This window comes from Passer montanus, unplaced genomic scaffold, assembly GCF_014805655.1.
Source record: "Passer montanus isolate IOZ18808 unplaced genomic scaffold, ASM1480565v1 scaffold10, whole genome shotgun sequence".
Lineage (NCBI taxonomy): Eukaryota > Metazoa > Chordata > Aves > Passeriformes > Passeridae > Passer > Passer montanus.
The window spans coordinates 18,541,152-18,565,931 of NW_024356505.1; the positions used below are offsets into that span (position 1 = coordinate 18,541,152).

Sequence of the window (24,780 nt, forward strand, 5' to 3'; positions counted from 1 at the left end):
GAATTAAGGCAAAGACAGGCCTTTGTACACAGAGAGTGGCTCTATGTTTTCCCACTTCTAAATTATAATGACTCATTTTAAACAAAGCCCTGCACCTGTAATTTCTTATCGGAGTGGGGGCTTCTGCTTGAACTAGCAAGACTTTCAGTAATAAGATCTGCTTGCTAGGAATAGGGCTCAAGAAAGTTTTATGTATTCAACATATATATGTATTTGCACACACACACACATGAAATTATGCACACACAAATACTCACACACACAAATTCATAAATAGATGTCTATATATGTACATATGCGAAGAGACAATATTGAAAATCATATTAGACTTGGAGTATTACCCGCTTGTCAGAACTATTTAAACTACTATCTACACAGTACATATTGAAACTCAACTTTAAGATTTTTTATTTTTATGTACAGTTCATTTTTTTCCCTCTGGAAATAAAATATCTAAATACAGACAGACTGTAATGTTGTATATGTATAGCTTTCAACAATACTTTAGCTGAATAAATGCTTTGTACATAGTTCTGTCTTTTAATGGAGTTTACAGCTACATTGATAAAATGGATTCCTCATTTCCTTGATTGTTTTAAACAATAACAAGCAGAGAGACAATTACAAGTTAATATTAATAAGCAGCTCAAATAACACTGGTTAAATTATGTACAATACAAACCATTCATACAAATGAAGACTAGGATATTGAATTTGTTACAATATTTTGTAATAAAGATAAGACAGCCACTTATAACTTACATGTTCTCCGCCAGGCATTTTCCTTCTTAGAGATCAATTCCAGTTTTTAAGTAGTTTAGCTGGCCTAAACTCAAACAAGTTTAAAGAATCAGAGCTTAAAGAGTCAGAGAAACATTAAACCAAAATGTCTGCTCACATGTAAATTTCAAATGTTTGCCCATCTTTACTAGAAACAGGCTTGCTCCATGGAAAAAGAGCCACCAACACCACCTTGAATGTGCCTGCTGTGTGCTGGGAAAAGTCATGACACTTTGCTGTGTTCGTATAATATGGAATACTGAACCCTAAACACACTTTTTCCCATTTTAACAAGTATTTATTCCTACAGTATTATTTACCAGTACAGCTGCTCCAAGCAGTAGAACGCATGAGTGGGGATTATTGATTGGCATGTACTCAAAGGAGTTTCAAGGAGATTTCCATAACAGTCTGCCTTAGAAACCTTGTACTGTCTAGTTAATCCATTTTGCTTGATGATAGGTTATGCTGAATCCTTAGGTATCAGACAATGAAAGATTTCTTAACAGGAATCTCAATAATGTGCGCTGAAAAGTGTGTGCGTCTCTGTGTATGTGTATGGTTTTATTTCAAATCCATAGTGATTTACACCTAGATGGATACATGGAGCTGACTGGGCAAAAATTACATTAGATTGTTTTCCACTAACATATTTGCAGCCATTTGACATCAGCAGCAGCAGGTAGACACATTCCAGGCAATAGATGTGGCCTTCCTCCTTGAGGTTACAGCCCTGTTATTCGACCTCTTTTATTCCCCAGGCTTCAGTCTCAGACACAAGTTGGTCCTCACCCTGAAGGGAAGTAGGGTGTGTCACTGTGGTAGTTGTAATCAGGACACACCTTCTGTACTAGTTTATAATCTGTACTATAAAAGGAAATGTAAATACAGATTACTTTAAAGGGCTTGGAGCAGAGCCATGACACATGGCTCTGGGTCTGCTCCTGATAACAGGTTTTTGAAGGGTCATAGTTGCAGAGAGTATTCTTGGTAGCCTTGTCAACCTTTTCGTACTCGATTCGACAGTTAAAGGACTTGGAATCTTTGGCATCAATCACTGTCTGTTGTGCCAAGTCAAATTCCACTATTTTTGTAGGGGGCACTAGGCTCACAGATACATTTCCTTGACCAGTGGAGTTATGCCTGAAGTAAACACTAAACGTCCCATTGCCATGGTCAACGATTTTCCCTGTTATTAACAAATTTAGCTTCACAGTCTTGATGTTGGAATGAAAATCTCCCCAGCCAAACATTTTCTTAAATTTCCCAGTCTTGACGATGGGCCGTCTCTTTGCTCTGGGCCGAGGCTCTTGCAGATCTGTGGAGTTCCTCAGCCAGTCCCAGAGATCTTGTTCAGAATAAGTTTCTGGGGCATCGTATCGCAGGTCCAAATCTGTATCATTTTCCTTTCCACGAAAAGTCTGTGACAGCAGTCGGCTGATGGACAAGTCTTTGCTGCTTTCTGTCCATATGTGCTTTAGTGTGGATTTGGAGCTTCCTGATTTTAGAAGTTCTGTTTTTCCTCCATTTGTTAAATTTGCACAGGTAACCTGAAAGAGAAGGGTAGAAGAAAGAAACAATATATTTAGATATGTGACACAAACCCCACCATTTACACCTGGGACCAAAATAACCAGATTTTTTAATCACAGAGAAATTTTTTGAGACATTAAATTGTACCTCTCTACTCAGTAAACCAAAAGAGAATTGTCTGTTTTCCGATACTTTCCAAGTAGTTATTACTCAATTCTCCTTTGCCAGTTTTTTTAATTGGCCTTCAGATTTAATCACAGACATTCACATTATTTGTCTGTTACGATGTCTGTAAGTGATGAGTGTGTAATAAATTACTACAAAACTGAGTTACACAGTCTTGTCATCCTTCAGGCTGTATGTGGCATCTCAGAGTGAAGTGTTCTTGCTTGAATGCTCACTCTGCAAGGTTGCTGTGTCTCCTACCATCAGAGACACATTCATTTACTTTTGCTGCCCCTGGAGTCCACTGTCAGGGTGCTGTCTTGGTGGTGCCAGCCTGACCATGCTTGGAGTCCATGTCATTATGAATCTAATAATAATAATACAATTTCCCTACTCCTTTTATGAATACTCATTGGGCTATGGGTCTATGTTCTTGACTGGGATCTTCAGTCACAACTACAATATAAATAACAGAATAATGAAAATTTTAATGAGTTTTGAGTTGACAGATATACATACAGTGTACTCCACATCATTTAGTGCAAGAGGAATCACAGCCTTTTCTAATAATCCCTTATGGACCTACTACTGGTTTGCCTTGTCTGTATCTAATATGACAAGCATTTCTCCTTTCTCACATCACTTCTTTTTTCACCATTTCCTGCCCAAATTAAATAGTGAACTGCGTAAGACAGAAAGTCTTTTGTATAGTTACCAAAAAAAAAAAAGGCAAAAATTTTAAGGCAGTAATAACCAAGTTCCTACAGAATCATATATTTCAGACATAGTTTTTCGCTAAATTTACTGTCAGAACAATTTGTCTTATTTATATTTTTTTCTCTTTGCTTTAATTGAGTGGAAAACAGAGAACAGATGCAGGCTTGCAGCTGTCTAACATGCAGCACTGGCAGAGAGCTCTGACAGAGTGTACCTGGGAGGGCTGGAATTTGTGCAGGGTGGATGGAAAGGGACTGACAACATATATAGTCCCATTCCCCCTAAAATTTGCACCACACACACTGTCCAATTTTTTAACATTTGCACTGCCTTGAAGAGGCCATCAAGTTTCTTATTTGCCTTTTCATGGCTACATATGAGATTCCAAATACACCTGTTTTATTCGTCTGTGTTCTGGCACTGATTTATGTGCTTCCATCATGCTTGCAGTTATATCTTTCTCTTCACTTAAAAATGAATTTAGTGCATTCCATACCTAGGAAACCTATTGGAAACCAGAAAGTATTTAAATCATGTCCCCTCCCTACTCGTACAACTGGAGGTATATGTCACAGAGAATATCTATCACAGCATGGCCTTTTCATTTCTTAACAATCATGAAATTGAAACACAATTTCATTAACTTCAGTAGTTTTCCAAGGTCATTTGAAGACACAGAGATAAAATCAGTCTAAATTGTCTTAATACACTGATCACACAGGAGATATGCCCCCAGCCTTTTACAACAAATAAATAGGAAAATAAATCTGTCACATCCTCCACTATACCTGCCCAATCCATTTCATGTGGGGCCAGTAAGGATAATAGATAAAATATGGATTTAATTCAGGATTTTACCAAAAAGACAACTTCCCCCTCTTTTGAATGGACAGAAGGATTAAAACACAGACTAGCATTTTGATAGCCAGCTCATAGCTGCATCTTAGTAATAACACAGTAGGCCAGGAGAGAGGCAATAATAAAATGCACTGATGGTGCACTGGTTAATGAAGCAGCAATGAAAATGTCACAGGGAGAGAGAAAGAGACTCAGAATATATTTTTTTTTCTATGGCATATGGGGAAGGAGGGCAAAATAAGAAAAGAAATGTGGTTAAAAGGAAAAATGTGCCTGTCTAGAATTAATCTGTCAACCCACAATGAATCTAAGCAGTTAGCTAGCAGAGCTAGTAAACCAGCGATCTGTAGGTAGGATACAGACTGCTTACCACTCTCATTTGCTTTCCTTACAGTTTGTTTTTCCTTCGTTTTCGTCTCTTCGTCTAATGATTTACATTTCATAGGATCAGACTACCAATTCCATGTAACAATATGTAAGAGTTTAAAAACCTTTAACATATGTGTCTCTTTTTTTTCAGTTATGTGAAACCGAAGACTCAGGAAAAGGAGAAAATTTTCTGAAATGATTGATGACTGATCCTATACATGGTTTTTTGAAAGCAAACGTATTTCATGGAAATGGATGATTTAGGCTACATGCATTCTATACTGCTACATATCCAATCTAACAGATACAACTGATTGTTGCTGTCATCGATTTTGTAATACCTGAAAGATTTCTGGCTGTGCAGTTAGCTCTGAGACCTCTGTTTGTAATTTTCAGTGTGGATAACTGGTTGCATTCATGAGTAAAGGCCAGAACCTGTCCTTCCTACTCAAGAGTCCATGTTAGCACTAAAATAACAGCCCACAAGCATTAATGAAAAAAGCTCTAGAATTCATTGTGCTTCACTAAAATTTTCCATCCAACTTCTTTTTCATATACTGCTAGTATACTATACACTATAGAAAGTATCCTCAGAGATTCACACACCCAATAACACAGAGCATTGCTGTGTAATAGAATTTCTGCAAATGCAGCAGTTCTTTCACAGGAACTGATTCCTTTTTCTTCAATCTCTCTTCTTCCCAAACACAATGTTGCAATAATATGAGAGTATGCAAAGGCATGAGGGTTTGCACTTAGTATTGTTAAGCTTAAACATAGACCTATTTTAGGGATTCATGGAAAAAGAACCAATTTAAAGTGGATAATAAAACATGGAGCAGCGTAAATTCTATGGTGGTTTTCCTGTCCTCTTCCTTGAGGATACCTATATATAATTCAGAAACTTGCATACTCTACTTTATCAATTAGTTCACTATAACCAGTTTTACCTCCTTTTCCATAGCCAAGTGTCACTCTTAGATGAAATATTGAAACTTTTGGCCCAGTATTAATGGCTCTGTCTAGGATGGAGTCCATTTACTTCATAGCAACTCATATGGTGCTGTGGTTGAGGCTTTTGACCCAAATGCTGGTAACACACTAATGTTCTAGCTCTAGCTGAACAGTGTAAAGCACCAAGGCCTTCTCTGTTTCTTTCTCAATCTCCTAAGTGAATAGACTAGGGATGTGTACAATGGATTGGGAATGGACACAACAGAGCAGAGAACCTGAATTCACCAGAGATATTCTATAATATCTTAGCAATTAAAAGAGTGAGGATGTAGAGGAGGTATCCATCTTTTCTTGAGGATCTGGTTGTAGGTTGTGTGTTGAGTGTTGCCTTTGTATCTATCACTTGTTCTGGTTTGTTTTCTTCTTCTTCTTCTTCTTCTTCTTCTTCTTCTTCTTCTTCTTCTTCTTCTTCTTCTTCTTCTTCTATTTATCCTTCAGTTAAACTTTTATTTATCTTGACTCCCAAGTTTTCTTGCTTTTATTCTTTTTATTCTTCCATTCCTCTTCCCCATCCCACTGGGGAAAAGGGGAAAGTAAACAAAGAACTGTGAGGTGCTTAGCTTCTCAACAGTGTTAATCCAAAATACCACTGCAGTGTAATAAATCAGTGTTGCAAAAGGGCTGAGTAGGGGGATTTCTTCCACAACTGATAGCCAGAAGTGATTCTGAATGATGAGGATGGCAGAAATGTTTGTATAGAAAAACAGTAAGGAGCAAAAAAATTTAGAAGTGCTTATCTAGTGCTACAAGTGTCACTGGCAAAGAACCTATTAAGTATGGCAGAGTGATATTTGGTTCTGGTCTTGTACTTTTACTGGAAAGTATGTATTTCCACCACCTAATAAAGTCTACTGATACCAAAAAAACACCGGGAGTTTTTACTACTGTCTGGCAACTCTTTTCCAACAGATACTGACAAATTGTTATTCCATTTCTTCTACTTCTTCTTTGAAGAAGGAGGCATTGGTTTCATTGGGCACAATATCAGAAAGCATCATTAAAAAGACACAGAAATTGATCTGCAATTAATTTTTAATCTCTTAAAATACTCCATTCATTTTGTATCCTATGTTTTGAGGGTGATGAATTTGTTTAATATTTAGCTTCATTAAGCATATTTTAATTAATATATGTAGTTCTTTTAGGACTTCCCAAAGGATGAGAAATTTATTTATCTCAGAAATTTTAGAGTTCTCTTTCAAGACACTGAGCCATGAATGCTTTGCCAAGTCAAACCTTAACATTTGCAGCAGAGAAAATGAAGTTAAAAAGGAATTTCAAGAAACCATGAAGGCTTCAAGTGGTGATTTAGGTCCCCTTCTCAGTGTAAAATCAACCACATAATTTAAGACTGATCAGTTTGAGATTTTATAAAAATATTAATTCAAAAAGGTGCAGAATGCATCTTGATTTCTCACTCTTTTCCTTTTGTTCTAACTCTACTACAATTCATTGCCTATAATTACAGTATTGGTTTAGAAATTATGCATTTATTGCTCTGAATATATGACTACTTCAGAGCAAATGAAAATGCAAACAAACAATCTAATACTCAAGGTGGAAAATTCTCTCTCTTCAGGTAAATAACTAATCAAAAACCTGTTTTTATTGGCATAGCACTGTAAGAATTTGGCAGCACTGTGTTTGCGAATGCTCTGTATAATAGAATTCAGAATTTTCTTTCCTCAGTAAGATATCTCAGATACAACAAAGGCAAGAGAGTATTGATGGACATTCCAATAAGTTGGGCCATCATCAAGGCAGGACACCACAGAGAAAGTGGCCACTGAATCCTGTCTCCTTATATTCATCCTGTTTATGCAATGGGTAGAGAGAAAACAAGACCAAGTTTACTCTTCCTTTTAGATCCATTTTTCTTCCTGCAGGCATCTACACATTGCACGAAGTTACACATTGTACGAACTTATGGCATGGAAATATTTTATTCAGTGAATAATTTCCAGAAAAGTCAAAGTCAATGTTCTACAGATATTTGGTACTAAACAAGAGTTTCTTTGGTGAGAAACTGAGAATGCAAATTAAAGGAGATATGATTATAATGGGAGAGAGTGAAACACACTGAAGGACCTGTATCTCTTAAATGGACACTTTGGAAAGAAAGGACAAAAACAAAAAAACACATACATGGATATTTCACTGAAACAGGCCTCTCTGGTTTTAAATTACAAAACTTTTTGCTGAACAACATGAAAAGAATGAGTGTTGGCCATTCAAAAAAACTGCAAACTCAGATGATTCTGACAAACAGGGCAGTAACCCATGATCTACAGTGTCAAATGAGAAGTCAAAAGTGGCTATGCAGGATCAAACCAAAGAGTCATTTAGAAAAATCATCTTGTCTCCAATAGCAACAGTAAGAGATGGAGAAGGGCAAGAACATGGCAAGCGTATTACAGACCCCTAATTTCTTCCCAGCTGCTCAATAATTCTAGTTTCCTCTCCTAGATATGGTTTCTGTATATGTTTTCTGTTTCATCATTTCCCTTTCAATTTTACAATATTATGCTATCACATATTAAAGTCTGTGAACTGAAGGACCAAATGAGTTTTTTGTTTCAGTAACTCTAAACAGACTGATCTTCTGTGCATTTGTTCACTTTGACCCTTTGTAAACTTTTAACACTCATAAGATACTTCAGCAATGAGTTCCACTGCTCTGTTTCCTCCTATGGTTTATTTTGAGCCTGGTTCCTGACACCTTCTTTGGAAAACCCTTCATGTGGAAAATTCTGTCACTATCCAAATTTCTCATGCTCCTCATTACTTCTCTTTGTTGCTATACATTAGGTATTTTTTCTACAAATACCACAGAGTGGAAAATTTGATGGTTCCTTGCTGCATGAAGAATTTAACTCACTAGTACATGCCTCAACTATATATTATTGCATTCATAATAGTAATCAGATATTGATCTCTTTTCCAGCCTGACTAACAGCCTCCTGAATCCTGCAAATAATCCTTGTACATAAGTTAATCTATACCTATACCTTTGAATTTCCTTTTTGTCCTTCTTAACTCCCAGTTCTGTCTTTAAAATGAGGAGATTGGTACATGGTGTTCAGGACGCAGCACAACCATGGTCCTGTGTGATGGAAAATATGGCCTTCCATTATTTGTTCTGTCCTTTTTCTCCATTAATTTATAATATTTTATTTGGGTTTGGTCATAAAAGAGCACTGAATTAATTATTTACCATATAAAAAGAATCATCTGAAGATTTTAATAATATTTTCTAAAATAATAACTTTGGATCATTCACTTAAGCATAAAAAATTATAATTTGTTGTTACACAGAAAACAGAGGAAATGTGGTTTTTTACTATCACTAGGTTAAGTGATTGAACTTACATGAACTTATATACACTGTTACTGCACTTTTTGTATAGAACATATTTAGAAGTCACAAAATTCATAATACTTCTATTAACCATGCTCAGCTCAGCTTTAAATTCTGTATTTTTCTAGTTTTAATCTATGAGCCATAATTGTTGCTTCAAATGGCTCTTGTTAAAACAAAAATGTAGCTACCTGAGCTTTTTTCATCATTCACACTACAGCAGTTATGAAAGACAAGACAAGTTGATATAAATTCAACTGACAACAGCTGATATAAATTCAGTGAAATTTAACATCATTGAAATTACAGTGACTGTATCACCTGATATCTCTTTGAGATCTGATTAAGAATCAAAGACTAATTAGAAAATTTGTACCCACAGAAAGATGACAGTACTAATAAAACAGTAGCAACACAGCATTGTTCAGATGCATTATAATTCTTTACAGTTGTTATCATAAAATATTAAGATATTGGAATGGCTGTTCTGCGAAAGAAAAAAGGTATAAAAATTATAATTTTACAGTGCTTTTTACACAATGTAAGTTGCCTTAGAAATAATTCTGAAAACTAGCTAGTCTCAAATAATTTTCAGGAAAATCAAAGATGGTAAAGCAGCTTAAGTGTTTGGGCCCAATAAAAATCCTTAAGAATTAGTTTCCTTTCCTCTCCCTTCCATTCCTGGACTGTGGGCTAAGCTGTGATACTGCCACAAGCCCTGTGAATAGTAACAGACTGATGAAAAATCTGGTGGCTTGCCAGCTGTTAGGTCCTGAATTATACCATATTCTTTGCCAGTCTAGTCTATGACCTTGGGTGGGATTCACTGATCTATTCATTCACCTGGAATTCTAGGTCTGCTCTAATCAAGAGAGAAACAGAATGGATTGTGTCTTCTACCTCCACGAATTGTTGAGCTTTCCAAATGTAATAAATGCTCTTCACTCAGTCACCCAATAGTAACCAAGAACAATCTGACCTATGATGCATAACTTGTCCTGGAGACAATTCTATGGAGAGAACCAAAGGCTGTAGGCTGGAAGCAGGACAATGAATGCTCTGTGCAAGTGCCTTCTGCAATTCTCCAGTCCTGCTGAAGTGCACTTCTCCCTGTACATCAGTAAGCATGCTGAGGCCGATGAAGTGATGTGGTATTCATAGAACAAGGCATGCACACTTGCTGGTATTGCTCCTCCTTTTAGATAGAGGAGATTCCCCATCTGGAGGTTTCCTGTAAGAAACAGTGTAAATTTGTACTATTCTATTATCTTTTGAGCTTGCTTTAATCACATGAAAGATTTTCACAAGTATTTAGAATCTGAAAAATTAGTCTTCTTGATCCTGTTTCATTCACTAGTGACTAAAAGAATTGTTTAGTAAGCAGGCTTTTAAGAAGTGTTTAGTCATCTAAGACAGATAGGTACTTTAAATCAATCAGACTTAGACTGTAATTACAAGGACATTTCTTCTAGTAGCAGTGTCCTAATGGATATTTTTCTCTTCCTCTTTTTTCTCTGCCTCATTCTGCAAGTGCTGCCTTCTCCCGTGTGACAGTCAGATATATAGAAAGATTTTCTTTATTCTTTCACAGACTTTCAGAGTGGAAATCAGACTTAGAATTAAACATCCAGGCTCCTCTATCTGCCTGGATAAGACTGGGACCTTTGAACCAAGAACCAGAATCACAGAGCCACAACAGGAAACGATGAAAAGTCAGCCCTACAATTTGTTCCACCCTTTTCCTGGAAAGCAGTAGCAAAGACAGTCACTGTCACTGCTGCTTTTCAAAGAAGAAAACCCATTGTTTTCTCTCCAAACATGTAGCTTTTAGAGGACAAAAAGAAAAAAGGAAATTATTGCCATTGTCTATTTAATTTAAGAGTTTGAAAGAGTTAGCAAGCAAGCTAAAATGGAAGTCTCTCTGGCCCTGCACCATGCATTCAACAATGACTAAATGTTGATTTTATCAAGGAATGCAAAATGAAGGGAGGAATACACTATTTGTACCAGAAAATAGTTTTCATTTTCAAGCCTTTGCTGATCAAAGACTTCTTAAGTTGTGGGTGGGGCTATGAACTAATTAATTTTCAATAAATATGGCTTGCAAGCACTCATCTTTTTCTGTATGAATCTACTACTCTGTGAAACACCCTACCACCTCATCTCTACTTCAGACTCTCAGAACTTTCTCACCTGTTGTTTTGAACAAGTCACCTGCCAGCTTTATCTGGTGCCACCCAAAATCTGGTCCAGCATGACACAACAAAACCTAGGAAGGAGGCAGCATTTTTCCCATGGGGTTCAGGCAGCAGTTTGGTGCCTGGATGCTGAGGCCAAGCAAAGCTGTAAACATCTATGGCTGGCACTAGAGGAGCTTCCTGGTTACAGAAGATAAGGTGTTGTCTGAGTTGCAGCTACTTCCAGAACTAGGCAGATCCAAAGGTATAGTCAAGGCAGAGTGTAAAACTGTAGGTTTCAAGTACATAGGAAATGCATGAACTTTTCCCAATCAATTTGTGGGCCGAATTTTCACTCACCAATAAAGTCAATCATAAAAATCCTAGAGGAGCAGAAGGATGAAGTGTGGTATTATTATGTATCTTAATTTCATTTTTGTGCCCAGTTAAGACAGAATGGAAGGTGCTCAGTTTATAAAATGTCATTTCTTTTTCAGTTTAGAAAATATTATGCTACCACATATAAAACTCTGTGAACTGAAGGACCAAATGAGTTACAATACCCTGTGAAAATCTTCACATTAGAATTTTACAGCCTTCTGGTTTTTGCCTTAAAAGAACAGAACTCGAGCCCAAGTATTTCTGATGGCAGAGATGCAAATGAATGTATAAAGATTTGGAAAAGGATTGAAATATAACTGTATGAAATATCCTATTAACTCTTGCCCTACATTTAACATTTTTGGAAATAATTTAAACTAAACTCTTGAAGCCTGCTGTCTATGTTGTCATTACAGATTTTTTACTTCAGTGGATTATGACTTTTGAAAATTCACCCCATCCCTGTTCAGCAGGGGATTAAACTACCATGGAATAAATTAAAATGGGTTAAAAATGTCTAACAGAGTTTTAAGACCCCTGTATTATGCCAGTATCACAGAGTGCTGCTAACTTTGAAATGAAAGTCTAGCTAGGTAAATAAATTTTGACGGGGATCTATTGTTCTTGTTCCACATTCCTGTAAGCCTTCTTTTATTAATATTAGCTTGCCATTTTCTGCATACATGTAGAAAGTAATATTAAATAAAATTAGATTTTATATGAAAGGCCACAGAGCAACATTTTAATCAAAATTTGCACTATGGTTTGCTTTTCATGTAACACACTGAAGAAAATATCCATTGCCATATGAGTAACCGTATCTTCTGAAGAAAGTGAAAAATATTATAACATTACATATCCTGGTACTATATAATGGACAAGGCCACTGTGCACTATTAACATACTCTACTAATAGTGCTCATTTCCTACATGACGTTTCCAATCATCCAGTCAATGCAAAATTTAAATAAAATTAAATCCACCCAAAGAGTTTGGGTTGCTCCTGTGTCTGATACTATATTTTTTCCAGAGCAAAGCATTAGAATGTTGATACAGCTGAGTCACTTTCCACACAGATATTCATGCTTGCTTCCTAGAAATCTGAATTTGAACAAAGATGTCATTTGAGGAGATTTAACTCCCACTGATGTTGGCAGAGTGCACATTGCCACACAAAGGAATTTTATATCTATATGAGATGCTGGGAGCGGTGGCAGGGGGTGGTGGAAGGGGCTCCCACAATTACAAGAAATTCTATAGCAAAAATACAAATTCCTTTCATCAGAATTCCCTGTTCTTTACCATGAGTTATTCATTGATTACAAACAGTTGAATACTTCAGGAAGGGCATTTTGGAAACATGGAGGAATCTGTTCCAACATTCAGAGTTTGACATACCCCTACTAGCTTTTATGCTAGCATATTTTATGCTTCATCTTCACCTTATGCCCTTGCTGCATACACATACTAACTTCTCAGAAGTTTTTTGTGATCTCAGAGAAGAAGGTTTTTCTCTCTTTGAATTCTAACCAGATACAGAAACATACTGCCTTTCTAACTGTGATTGTTTAATAGGTATTGATCATTCTTTTTTTTTTTTGTTCAGTGGTTATCAACAGCTATTAAAATTCATTTCTGAGGAGAGAGGTGTATTTCGTTAAAGTTGTTCTGGTAAAGAAGGGAAGCATTAAGCAGCTATTCCATTGCAAGTATATTCAATTAATTTTTATTGAGATTTTCTCGATGGTTTTGTCAAGGTCTGCTAATTCTTACAGGGGTATGCTCAGCGGTAAGCAGCATGTGGGCACCAGCTCTGTTAGGCAAGCCAAGTTCTGAGCATTGTTTTCCTGGCGAGGACATACACAAACATGCTGCAATGTTCCCAAAGTGCAAAGATGTCAAAGAAATATGGATTGGCCTGTTGGAAATCAGGAGACACCACATGTTACATATTTACAAGATCCAGGCAAAATTTAGCCTTGATCCAAATCTGAGCAGGACTCTGTCATCAGTGTACACTTGCTCAGTAAGGATGCAGGAAAACCAAGCAGCCTCAGTAAAAGTCTTAGCCACACTTGCCTGCAGAGCTGGTCTTTATGTGACCCTGGACACTGCATTACAAGAGATTATTATGCCATTAAGAGGAGTAGAGCTACTGAGTACTGGAAGGCGATACCATAAACCAATTTCTCTACGTCCTATAAACTATAATATTCAATCTATATGGTGCTCCTTTGTGCTATCACTGAGCTTGCACAGACCTGTTTTGAGGTCTATGGTACCTTTCTGAGCTGATCCAGACAGATATTGTCAGGGAATTTACCACAGCCAAACAGAGTAGAATGCTCAACAGAAAATCAACATTGTTGCTGCCTGATAGTAGTCTTGTATTTTCTCCTGCAATAGTAACACACCTAATTAAAAATGAAAATTGATAGCCAGCAGGATTAATCAAATTCCATATGCAAATAGCTGGCTCATGAGAGCCATGGTCCAATTGCTAATACTATCACTAAGGTCATTAATTTAAATTGAGATGAGTTAAGAGTCCTTTGGGCATTGACACATAAGTTGAAGGAGGTTATTCATTGCTAAGTTTTTCACACTGTAACAAAAAACTTGGGAAGAGAATACATGAATATTGCCCCAGCATGCCAGCTTCTAGGATGAGCAGCACTGTCAACTTGTCTATGAAGGCCATGAGTCTTCTAGTGAGTAGCTCTGATACATCAGTTTAAATCCTTATTCAGATGTACTGAAGCAAGTTAAATACAAGACAGCCCAAGGTCTACTAAATTTACATCTTTGGGATTATTTTATGCCTGCTGACTTTTGCTGAACACCTTCAAATAACAGAAAGACTTCTATTTTTTAAACAAGATTTGAGGACCAGTTTCATAAACCCTTCAGAGACTTTCTCAGCCTTCAGCCTTCATAAAAGGTCCAGACTCTTCCAATTAGCAAGAAGTATTAACTCAGCTCATAAAGCGAAATATTGCAGCAATTCTAATGCAAATACAAAGCATTTTCTGTTTACCAGCTCACCTCAAAGCTAGTTCCAGTGTCTTGATCTATCACTTCACTTCTTGACAGGGTGACTAGAGAAAATGGAGTCTTACAGGCAGATTATAATATAGTGCCACATATCTATGAGCTTTCTCCAAATGTTGATGGCAAAAATATTTTAAGTTGCATAGTAACAAAATGACTGCAGAGTAATAAAGTAGTGATGTTATTACATAACTTATCCTACATAAAGAATAAAAGCATAACATATATTACACTGACCTTGTATCCCAAGTACTTCTGAGGTATGTAAAAAAAATTCAATTAGTATATCAAAACAGGCTTAGACTACAGTGAAACCTGCAAATCTTGGTTGCCAGAGGATTTTTCTAAATTTAAAGACACCATTGGAGTCTGGAAAATTAAGATGGAATCCTTACAAGTTTGGGCTTCATTACTTAGTCAAGACCCTGTTTTCATATTCTTAGAGTATAAAAATTCAGGTTTCAGGGACAATCAGGCATTCTTTGTCCAAAATCTGCTCAAATTAGGAAAAGAAGTGGAGTCTAAAAAATGGATAGACAAACACAAATTTTCACATGAAGTTTCAGGAAGCCTTCATCTTTTTTGACTGATGGAGTCTGCTCTGCTTTGATCTGACAGTTCTAAACATCAACACCTTGACCACACTGAAATATTTGAGCCAATTTTCTCTGCATTTCCACTTGTGCAGTCTCCTGCATGAACAAGATTTCAGTGGAGTGATTCAGACAGGAATTAAGTGCTTTGCCTTTCATAGAATAAACATTTCACCAAGGACAGATCAAGATCACTGTTATATTCATCTGTCTGCCCAAAAACGCAAATAACTTTTTTACATTGTCTCATCCTTCTGTATCTTTGTGGCAGAGCAGCAGTACAAAACAATTTAACATTAGCAAGCAAATTTCATTTGTTACCTGCCAAATGCTGATACAAAAGATTAATATGAAAAAGCAATAATATCCCCAACTCTAAGGCAGAAGGTAACATGTCTTCATTATAATATCCTTGCTAAATAATATTCAATAAACTCATAAAAGCATTTAATTTAAATATAAATGCTTAGCAGTTCCATTTTTCAGGTAGCAAATGACAGTCCTGCTTGTGTTTCTCCTAAATGTATTTTCAGAATAGACATCCTTTCATAACCTCTAGTTAGTGTTATATATTATTACTCTTACTGCAACACTCACAGACCTCCCTGTGGTCAGGGTTAAGGTATACTGGAAGCTAAACACATATAATCTCTGACCTAGCAAGATTTCTCACTGAAACAGATTTGACAAAGGCAAAGCTAAAAGAAGAAATATTAGTGATGTTCTAACTCAATTGCAGAGCTAAGAGCTAGTACAAATCTCTGGACTTCTCTTTCCCATGTCATATCCAGTATGCACCAATGAAAAGGCCAATTCCAATAATTACTTACACGTAATGCCAATTTAAAAAGGATGCAAGCTCAAGGAAACAAAGTCAGTTTTGGAGTCAGTTGTGTCATCAAGCCTGAAAATCATTTGTAGACCATTAGGTAGTCCCAATTATCTACAGGAGCAAGAAAATCTGCCCTTGTTAATGAGAAATGTTTGATTTGTTCCTCTGCCAAAAAATGATAGTGAAAATAATCATACTCATGTCTTGTATGATTATTGTGTTGCAATGTCATTATAAAACAGCAACAAAAAAGAAATAAAATTGGACTCACAATTTGGAAGACTTTGTAATATGTCTTTCAAAATGTGAATGCCTTATCTTTCAGCAGCCAATCAACACCAGCTCTGGGTAGAACATAAGCTACCTAGTGAATAACAAGAACATTTCTCCATTGTTTCAAATTTACTATATAAAAATCTAATTATATAATTTTTATAAACTTAGAGGAAACCAGAAGAACTTTTTCAAGTCATTAGCTTTTTAGAGTGTTTTCTTTCTTAGTTTGCTCTATACATAACTGACAAGAGACTGTAGAACAGCAAAAAAAGTCCAACTGATACTTGTTACACAATATTTTAAGCTTTTTTATTCATCCATTAAAATTTTTTGTCCATTTATCTTATGGATTTTATTGCTAAAATATAGAAGGTCTTTTATCTAGTGTAATTCCGCAATATTCTTAGATGAATTAATAGAACAGATTTCCTGGTTATTTCAGAACAGCCTTTCCATGGAGAACAGCATGTACATATTTGCTCTAAAAGATATCATATTTACAAGAAAGACATTCTATCACTCATTAGTTACAGGAGTATGAGAATACAAAGCTTTGGAATTTAAAGTTGTGCTATATCATGGTAGTAACCCTAGGCAAATGCCTGAAGCCTAACCCCCAGCCCCAAACCCTTGCTCATTCCAAGCCCCTAACATACAACCTGTCACCTCATCCTAAGGTATTTGATGGCAAGAAAAAGAAGGGCAGGCCTTGTATGTATAATATCCACAATTTTTTCTATACTTTCTCTAAAACAACTTATGCACCTTAAATAGGATTGTGTACTTTGTGTAATGCAGAATCAGGTCTTTTTCTGGCTTCACTGACTACTGCTTAACTAATTTTTCAGCAGATCCATGTCAGATTAATCCAGCTGTGGATCAACCATGTATATTTAAAATTATCAAATAAAATCTTCCAGAGTTAAAATGCAGGTTATTCTGCATTCAGAGCTCTTCAAATAATTTTCAGCTTTATTTTAGGTCAAAAATATTATTTGGTATCACTCAGGGTAAAAGACAACCAAACAGAATACAAAAATCTCAGACAGAGAGGCTGAAACTTTCAGCTTGTCCTTGAGACCAAAAATGGCAGTAATTTTGGTTATGGGGAATGGCAGTAGAAGCTTCATGGCAGTTCTGCATGCCTGTTCAATTACTGTCCATTCTAATCAGATTGCTAACAAGGGATCATTAGGAGTTTGGTGTCTATGATGTAAAATATCTACTAGGAATTGAATTTTGATCATCACTTCATTTTACATCTGTTTCCCACTAACCAATGGAACAAAGATTGTTAATCACTCTTGACCTTTCCTGGACTCAAACTAGTAATTTAATTGCTAATCCTTACCGAGGGACTCCGAAGTACACTACAGAGCCCCCGAGGCATGCAGCTTGACCCTCTGTGTTCAACACTGGCTTTAACCAACAACATCATCAAGAGTACACTCATATTTGACAATGTTAATTGCAGTTTTGGCCAGAGTTTCCAGATGAAGTAGAAGAAACTGTCTAACTAGAAACATTAAAAATATCTGCTGAGCTCTAGGTGATTCTACATGAATCAAAAAAAGTCTCTCCAGCCAAGAAGACTTTGCAGCCAAGACAAATCTTGCAGACTCACACTACTGCACTGTCAATTTGCTCCTAAGAAATGCCCAGCTCCTGGCAATTAGAATTCTTAAGGGGCTGGTGAAAATCTGTTAGTTTTGGCTTGCTTCAAAATCTTTCCCCAGATGGTAATATAATTCCAAACCAGCTGAGATTCACTTTGTGTTGAATTTCATTCTAAAAAAGGATCATACAGAAAAAAAAATAAAACAGGAACAAAAGCTTTTCCCCTCCTCAGATTTCAAGTTATAACATGGAGAATATTTTCTTTGAATCATTCTTCTGAGTACAATTAGGTTATTCTAAATTCTCTATCTCCAAATCTAAATTTTCTCCATTATTATTTTCAAATCTACATTCAATTACATATCAGAGTAAGATTTGCTAATTAAGAGAGAAGAAACGTAGAGACAGTATGATTTATCATGCACTCAGGTCTTAATGCAAAGTTTAAAACCAGAAGAACACAAGCTTCTACCTGCACATTTTCTGCCATATTAAAATCACATTTAACTGATAATAATGTTCCTGTAAATACCAGTGCCTAATACTGTTACGGTTTGTCACACAGTTTCATGCCTCTTACGTGTGTTTGTCAATATATATTGTTTTTTAACAGGATTGAGGGTCATATCTGCAACTAAGATTAGAACCACATTTCTGCTTTAAGCCTGACTAAAGATTTCTGTACTGCATTATGTTTACTTTTCTGTAATATTTAAGAGGGCATTGCCATTGTAAAGTGGAATGCAGTGTGTACTGCCCTGAGATTGTACTGATTAGTATCTCAGACAGAAACACTAGCAAGGTCCCTCAAAGCAAACTGTGTGGACATGAAGTTGTGCAGATAATTAAATTCACCTATTAGTAGACCTTAACTGGGGCACCATTCAGCTCTGTGCTTACTGGTTCAGGAAACAGCTTGCACAGAGGTCTGTACTGAATTTTTTGTAATATCAGTGCCCTACTGTCTTCATTTTTATCCATTGAAAAATGTAGATCAGCCAAAATAAATACAAATTACTGTAATTGTTCACTGGAGGGAGTAATTTCCCATGAAAACGGAGTTCAGGCTTCACAGAGGAGCATGTTAAAGGTACCTCTCAGTTTTATGGGCTTCCGGCCACTTGGGTTGCATCTCCAGGGACAAAAAGAGAATGCTGGTTTTCTAGTATAAAAATGGAATCATTGACTACACTTTACTGGAGTTACTCCTGGACTACACTATCGTAAACAGAAGTTCTGATCTGTTCCACACAGTTACTGAATAGCCCAGTCAATAGCGACTCATTAAATGAGTAATTGACATTTGTCAGGATTGAGAACACTTCCCATTTTCTGCTGTTTTGATCATACTAAGACAGGCCTACACAGGTAACAAAAAATTATTTTTAAATAAATATTTTTGGGAGTTTAAGCCAAAAATTTAAAAACTCCCTCTGCTCTAAGATCTTGGCAAGAGACACATGCAAGTCCTCATGGAAAGCTGACTGAGAAGGTGTGCTGTGTTGAAAATACTTCTTTGACTAAGAATTTACAAATTTTCATTTAACAAATCACACACCAACTTTCTTAAGCATTTCAAAGAACCAGCAAAACACAAGAGCCATGAAAAGACTCAGGACTTTTGAACCATTCCCAGCCCTCTTTCTGTTGCTGCAGCTCCTCCAGGAAGGCAGCTTGCCAGCTTCCACAAACAAATCCCCAGCACGAGGGTACTGAGGTATTGGATGGAGGCAGTCAACAGGAACTTGTGGCCAACGTGCCAGGCCACCTGTTCTAGGGGGGATCAAGCCATGGAGAAGGGTTGAATTCAATTTCCTTAGCAATTCTCTTTACATAGCTTCCCAGCATTTATCAAATCTCTGCCACCTGGAGAAACTCTCTTTATGTCTGGCAGAGAGAGGGAACAATGAAACAGAATGTGTCTCCCCAGCCCCATGCCAGATTGACACTGGAAACCCCTAAGTAACTACTACAAATATTACAATGGAAATACACATTTTTCCTCTAAAGAATGAAGACATTCCTGGCAAAGACAAAAAATAATAGCAAAAAAGTAGTCATTAATTTCTGTAAAAATTAATTAAAACTTCAGGGGACTGAATTAGTAAATCAGATGCAGTCCAAAGGGAAGTTTCTATCCATTGTTGTCTCATGTTATTTACCACATTAAGACTCAAAGGTTGCAGGAACTTAAAATTATTCACCACAAACTTATACTATTCTTCCTAGTATTATTATAGTCCAAGGTCAATGACCTCAGCAACAAATCAACTGCAAATTATAACACCGACAAATACATATGAAAACCAATTTTTTTCCTTTACTTCACAACATAGATAACAATAAATATTTTATCCATACTGGAGAAAAAAATTTAAATTATTCAATTCTAGTTTTGACCATGTATAAAATGTTACATTGATTTTGTTATCTGTGGGAACACAAAATAAAAATAACATTCTTTTGAAATACTAAATTTTTCCTAAAGGTGTCTAAGAACTTTACAATAGAAGCAAATCAGTCAACTGCATTTGAATTATTAAATTATTGAAAGTTACATAATTTTCTCATGGCAAATTTTTTCTGAATATTGGTTTGACTGCAGAACTGCAAAATTACCAAAATGAATCCAAGAAGAATCAAGGATAGTTGTGTTGGATTTTCAGTGAGAGTAGTAATTAAAATGTGGCCCTGGCAGAAAAGAACAGGCAATAGAATTTTTTTTAAGTAGAATCAATTTTAAATTAATAAGTATTTGCTTTGGTTAAAAATTCAGGAAGTAATTGCAAGATTAAAAATAGAAAATACATATAAGCACTAGCATATTTTGAAAGGAAATGTGTACATTTAAATACAAATTATTTTTTTGCCCCACTACACTACTGAATTTGGCATAATGAAAAATGAGACAAGACAGACAAGAATGCAAAGCTTCCCAGTCCATCACTGGCAAAGTCACAGAGAGGAATGAAGGTTTATACTTGGTGTGGACCCGAGTGACACTTTCTGGAGAAGCAAGCTTTTTATTCAGAAAAGGAACAGATGTTTTGGCAGATAGCATAGAAAGAATCCTGTCAGAGACTATAAACTAGGCTTGAACAGGGGAAAAAAGAGTCTGGAAAAAATGTGAAGTATAAAACAAAAGAACCAAAATGACATGGATAAAATAGAAATGCAGAAAAAAGACAAGGGCTTTGTTAAAATTGAAAAGAGAAAGTAAATGTGTTCAACTCTTTGTAACTTTGAAAGAAGTTTTAAGGCAAAAAAAATGAAACTTATCTCTCTTCCACTGACACAGCTCATTGCAGCATGACACTGGGAGATTAATTTTATAGCTCCAGACAGAAATCAAATAAAAGGAAGAGTCAATGCCCTTTTTAAGCATCAGTAGAGAAAGATCACAAGTACACAGCCAATATTAAAATGCAGCCAAGGTTTATGGCCAACATTTAAGTAGATTTGTACTGGAAGAACAAAAAATAACCAACTGTGTAAATGGAGATGGGCATACTACCACCTCACCTGCTCTGCACCCAGAAGTTTTTGTCTTTCATTTCTTAGCAGTAAAGAAGCCCCTTGTGAACCAAACAAATATGTTTAAGAAGACTTGAAACTCAAATTCACCAAACCATTTCCTGTAAATACCTTCAGTCTTCATAAAAGGAGCTTTGTCAAGAAATTCTCAGTTTAGTCCATCTGCAGCTGCTGGACAACATTCTAAAAAAACCCTCTCTAATCTCCAAGAATAGCCTTTTCTGAAAAAATATACCCTGGTATAAAGGTATCCAAGGCATCTATGCACGGCTCCTTCCTGCCATCTGCTAAGAATGGAGAACCAGCCAAAGATACTGTGGCACATCTTGGTACAGGCATCCAAGTGGGAAAAAATGTGGCCATACAGAAGTTGCACTGCCAGCTAGCTGTGTATCTCTCTACCTCTGATGGCACTGATACCTGAGCAAGTAATCACAAAAGACTCAGGTACTGTGTGTCAGCTGTTTCACAGTTAGAGCCAACACACCTATCATTACCATGATGTAAATCCAAGGCGTTTGAAGACCACTTGTGAATAAACAACAACCAAAAGTCGTCACAGGGAAAAAAAAGCAAGAGCATGGAATTTTTTATTAGAGAATACTGAAATTTACATTTTAAATTCCACTGCAATAAGCCTCTTACATCCAAAAATGACACTGCCTGTCCTGGAGGGATGCAGCTTAAGGTGAAAATATCTCAAAGACTTAATGTTTAGATCTTGTCCCAAATCACTGTTTCTATGAGGAAAGACCCATACAGTAACACTGACTGGAGTAAAAATTAGAAATTTAATATTTCAATGGCAGTTATATATTTTTGTCATTTGGATTGTAACCCCTATATTAAGTCATTAAAGAGGTGCTGTTTCTCATACAGCAAGACACAGAATATCTCTTTAAAAACAAGAAACCATGAAAAAATTTACAGTCAGAAAAATATACAAGGAAAAACTGCAAGGAAATGAATACAAAGTCCCAGTAAAACTGACAGGAAGAAATAAGAAGGTTTATCTGGATAGAAAATTGACCGTATAAACACTTTGCATTCCATATATATTTCCATCAGGGCTTTCCATTTAAAATGTTCTCAGTCTGCAGTCAAAACCAGATTTTCCTGTCTGATGGACATGAAAGCTCAAATTCAACTCTGCAAATTAACTATGTTCTTTCCGCTTCATACATCAACTATTAGAAGCAACGTTATTTCTGGAACTGTATCTTAGCTTACAATTTGATGATTATGGTACATCAGGGAGAAGAGAATGCACCTTGCTCTGCCACAGCTACATTTTTATTGACTCCACAGTACTGAATTGGGAAATTTCTTTTTGTCAGCAAACTAAGCAGGTCTGACTTGGAAGATTTAAAGGCTGCAGATCTGGCATCTGCGATCAGTTGATGCCTGCAATGACAATGGGATGGCAGAAAGAATTTGCTTAGTCTGGGAAGCTACTGCAACTATTTACAACAGAAACACTAAGGGATAATAGTGTACCAGACTTTTGCCATCATTTTCTCTAGGCAGAATGTGTTTCTTCATAAAAGGGGAGATTTTCTGCACTCTCACCTCCAACCCACCTCAGCATTTGCAGCCTGTTATTCATTACTGAACAACAATACAAAGTAATCTCCCCATTGGTTCCCAGTGAGTCTGTAGATTTTGGGTTTTGTGATATATGATCCATCCTCCTTGGTAAAGTCTCTAAGCTCCCAGTTTAGACCTTCGGACTCCAGAACCATGAAACATAATATTAAGTTCTCTGAGCTTGCACTTTCATGAATTCTCTGAGGCCTTTAGCAAGATATTTCCTCATCTACCACTGAACTTCTCAAAATCTTCTTTGACTCTGAAAATTGGGTTTCTCTCTCCTAAGGAACAAATTCTTTGCTGGTGATGTCTGATTAAAAGTCTATCTCCGTTATTCTGTAAAGAGGAAACAATAAAAATCATTTCTTACTGAAGGAAAAGCCACGAGTCCAAAATTTCTGAGGAGAGAGGGATTGATCAAAACAATTAACTTTGATAGACTTTGGTCTTAGGTCATCAATCAGCACTGTTAAGAACTTTGGATCTTGTAAGAGGTATTGTACTGGAAAAACAGAGAGAAAAAATATAATCTTGACATTTCCACTAGACAAGAAAAACTCAGGGGATGTACTCACAGCCGTTCCAGAGTTGCTAGATTGTAACAACCAGCTTTATATTTAAATAGAGCAGGTCAAAGACAAATTAAATATGGAACTAATGACATTTTGTTCATCACTAAGTTTTATGACTGATTGTTACCATAACTGGTGGCATACATGTTTTTATTTTCATTTTAGAAATAAGTGCTGTGGCTAAAATAAACACAGATCTTTATGCTTTCCTCTCCAGAATTATTAGCCCATATATTTTTATATGGACATCTTCTGTATATCAAGATCTAACTAGAAGATTAAAAATTACACAGACAATAGAAATTTTGGTATCACAGATTTTGTGATTTTTTTATAGCAGGCTAAAATAATTTATATTCAATGCAGTATTTATTGAATTTTAATGTTCCTTTGGGCTTTTGCAGTTATAACATAAGTAATTGTGTAAAAAAATAGTTATATGCTTATAAGTCTTTCATTTAGATCATCCTCCTGATTAATGTTAATTTGCATGTGACTTTGGGGTGTTTGCTTTTTCTTGTTCCTCCTACAATTCTCTTACATTTTTCACCCTCTATGTAGAAAGGAGTTTGCTGGACTCGCTTCCTGAGCTATCCCAAGTTAAGGTGAATTACTTTACTTACCTGTATCAAAATGTCAAATCCTACACAAATTCCACTTTTTTGCTGTTTTACTCACTTATGCTCCTCATTTGTGTCACTCTAGTAAGTGAAAATTAGCAGTACATTGATCCTCACAAAATGGCTGAAGTAATTTGCTTTCATTTGTTTTTTTTATTGCCTGATAACTCCAGAACTCTTTCATCTCCTGAAGATAATCACCTTCCCCTATCCAAATAAGATTAAGGTCTCAGTGGTTGCTGCAGCTGCTGCTGACCAAAATTGAACTAAATCTGGCACCAACACTACTGCGGATCTGATGTGTGCAGAGCCTTCTTAGTGCCACTGAACCCCCAGAACACTTCAAGGAGTCACCAGCTCTGAAAAGGAAGTCCCAGAAACATATACATGCAAAGAGATGCTGGCTGGCTAGAAAAGCTTTTAAAAGTCTGGCCTGTCATTTAGACTGTGCTATAAACAAAGCTTCTTAAAATCATCAGCATTTACATGCCTTTCTTCCTCTCCCCAGTTCACTTTTAATCTGAGACAACTACTTAAAACAATTAAATTATTTCCCTTTCTGAGTTATGCCTGTAAACAAATACCTTTCTGAAAATGAATGTTTAGCTGTCACTGTCCTCAAGAGCAGAAGTGATCCCTAAATATCATTAATTTCCTGTCGGTTTCTGCTCACCACTTTTAAGTCTACCAGTATTTTCTGTTATAATATGATGTTGCCTCTGCTTGCATAGGTTCTTGGGTTT

At 36.3% G+C, this 24,780-nt stretch overlaps 1 protein-coding gene across 3 annotated transcripts in view; it reads right to left on the reverse strand.

Annotated features, from left to right (window-relative positions):
• Positions 1–384: 384 nt before the first annotated feature.
• The window catches only part of NXPH1 (neurexophilin 1), a 136,271-nt gene continuing 111,875 nt past the window's right edge, over positions 385–24,780 (reverse strand). For all 3 annotated transcript variants that reach the window (XM_039713750.1, XM_039713743.1, XM_039713757.1), the window contains exon 3: positions 385–2,330. In XM_039713750.1, the coding sequence (XP_039569684.1) occupies positions 1,569–2,330 (762 nt within the window). In that variant the 3' untranslated portion in view covers positions 385–1,568. The remainder of the gene's footprint in view (positions 2,331–24,780) is intronic.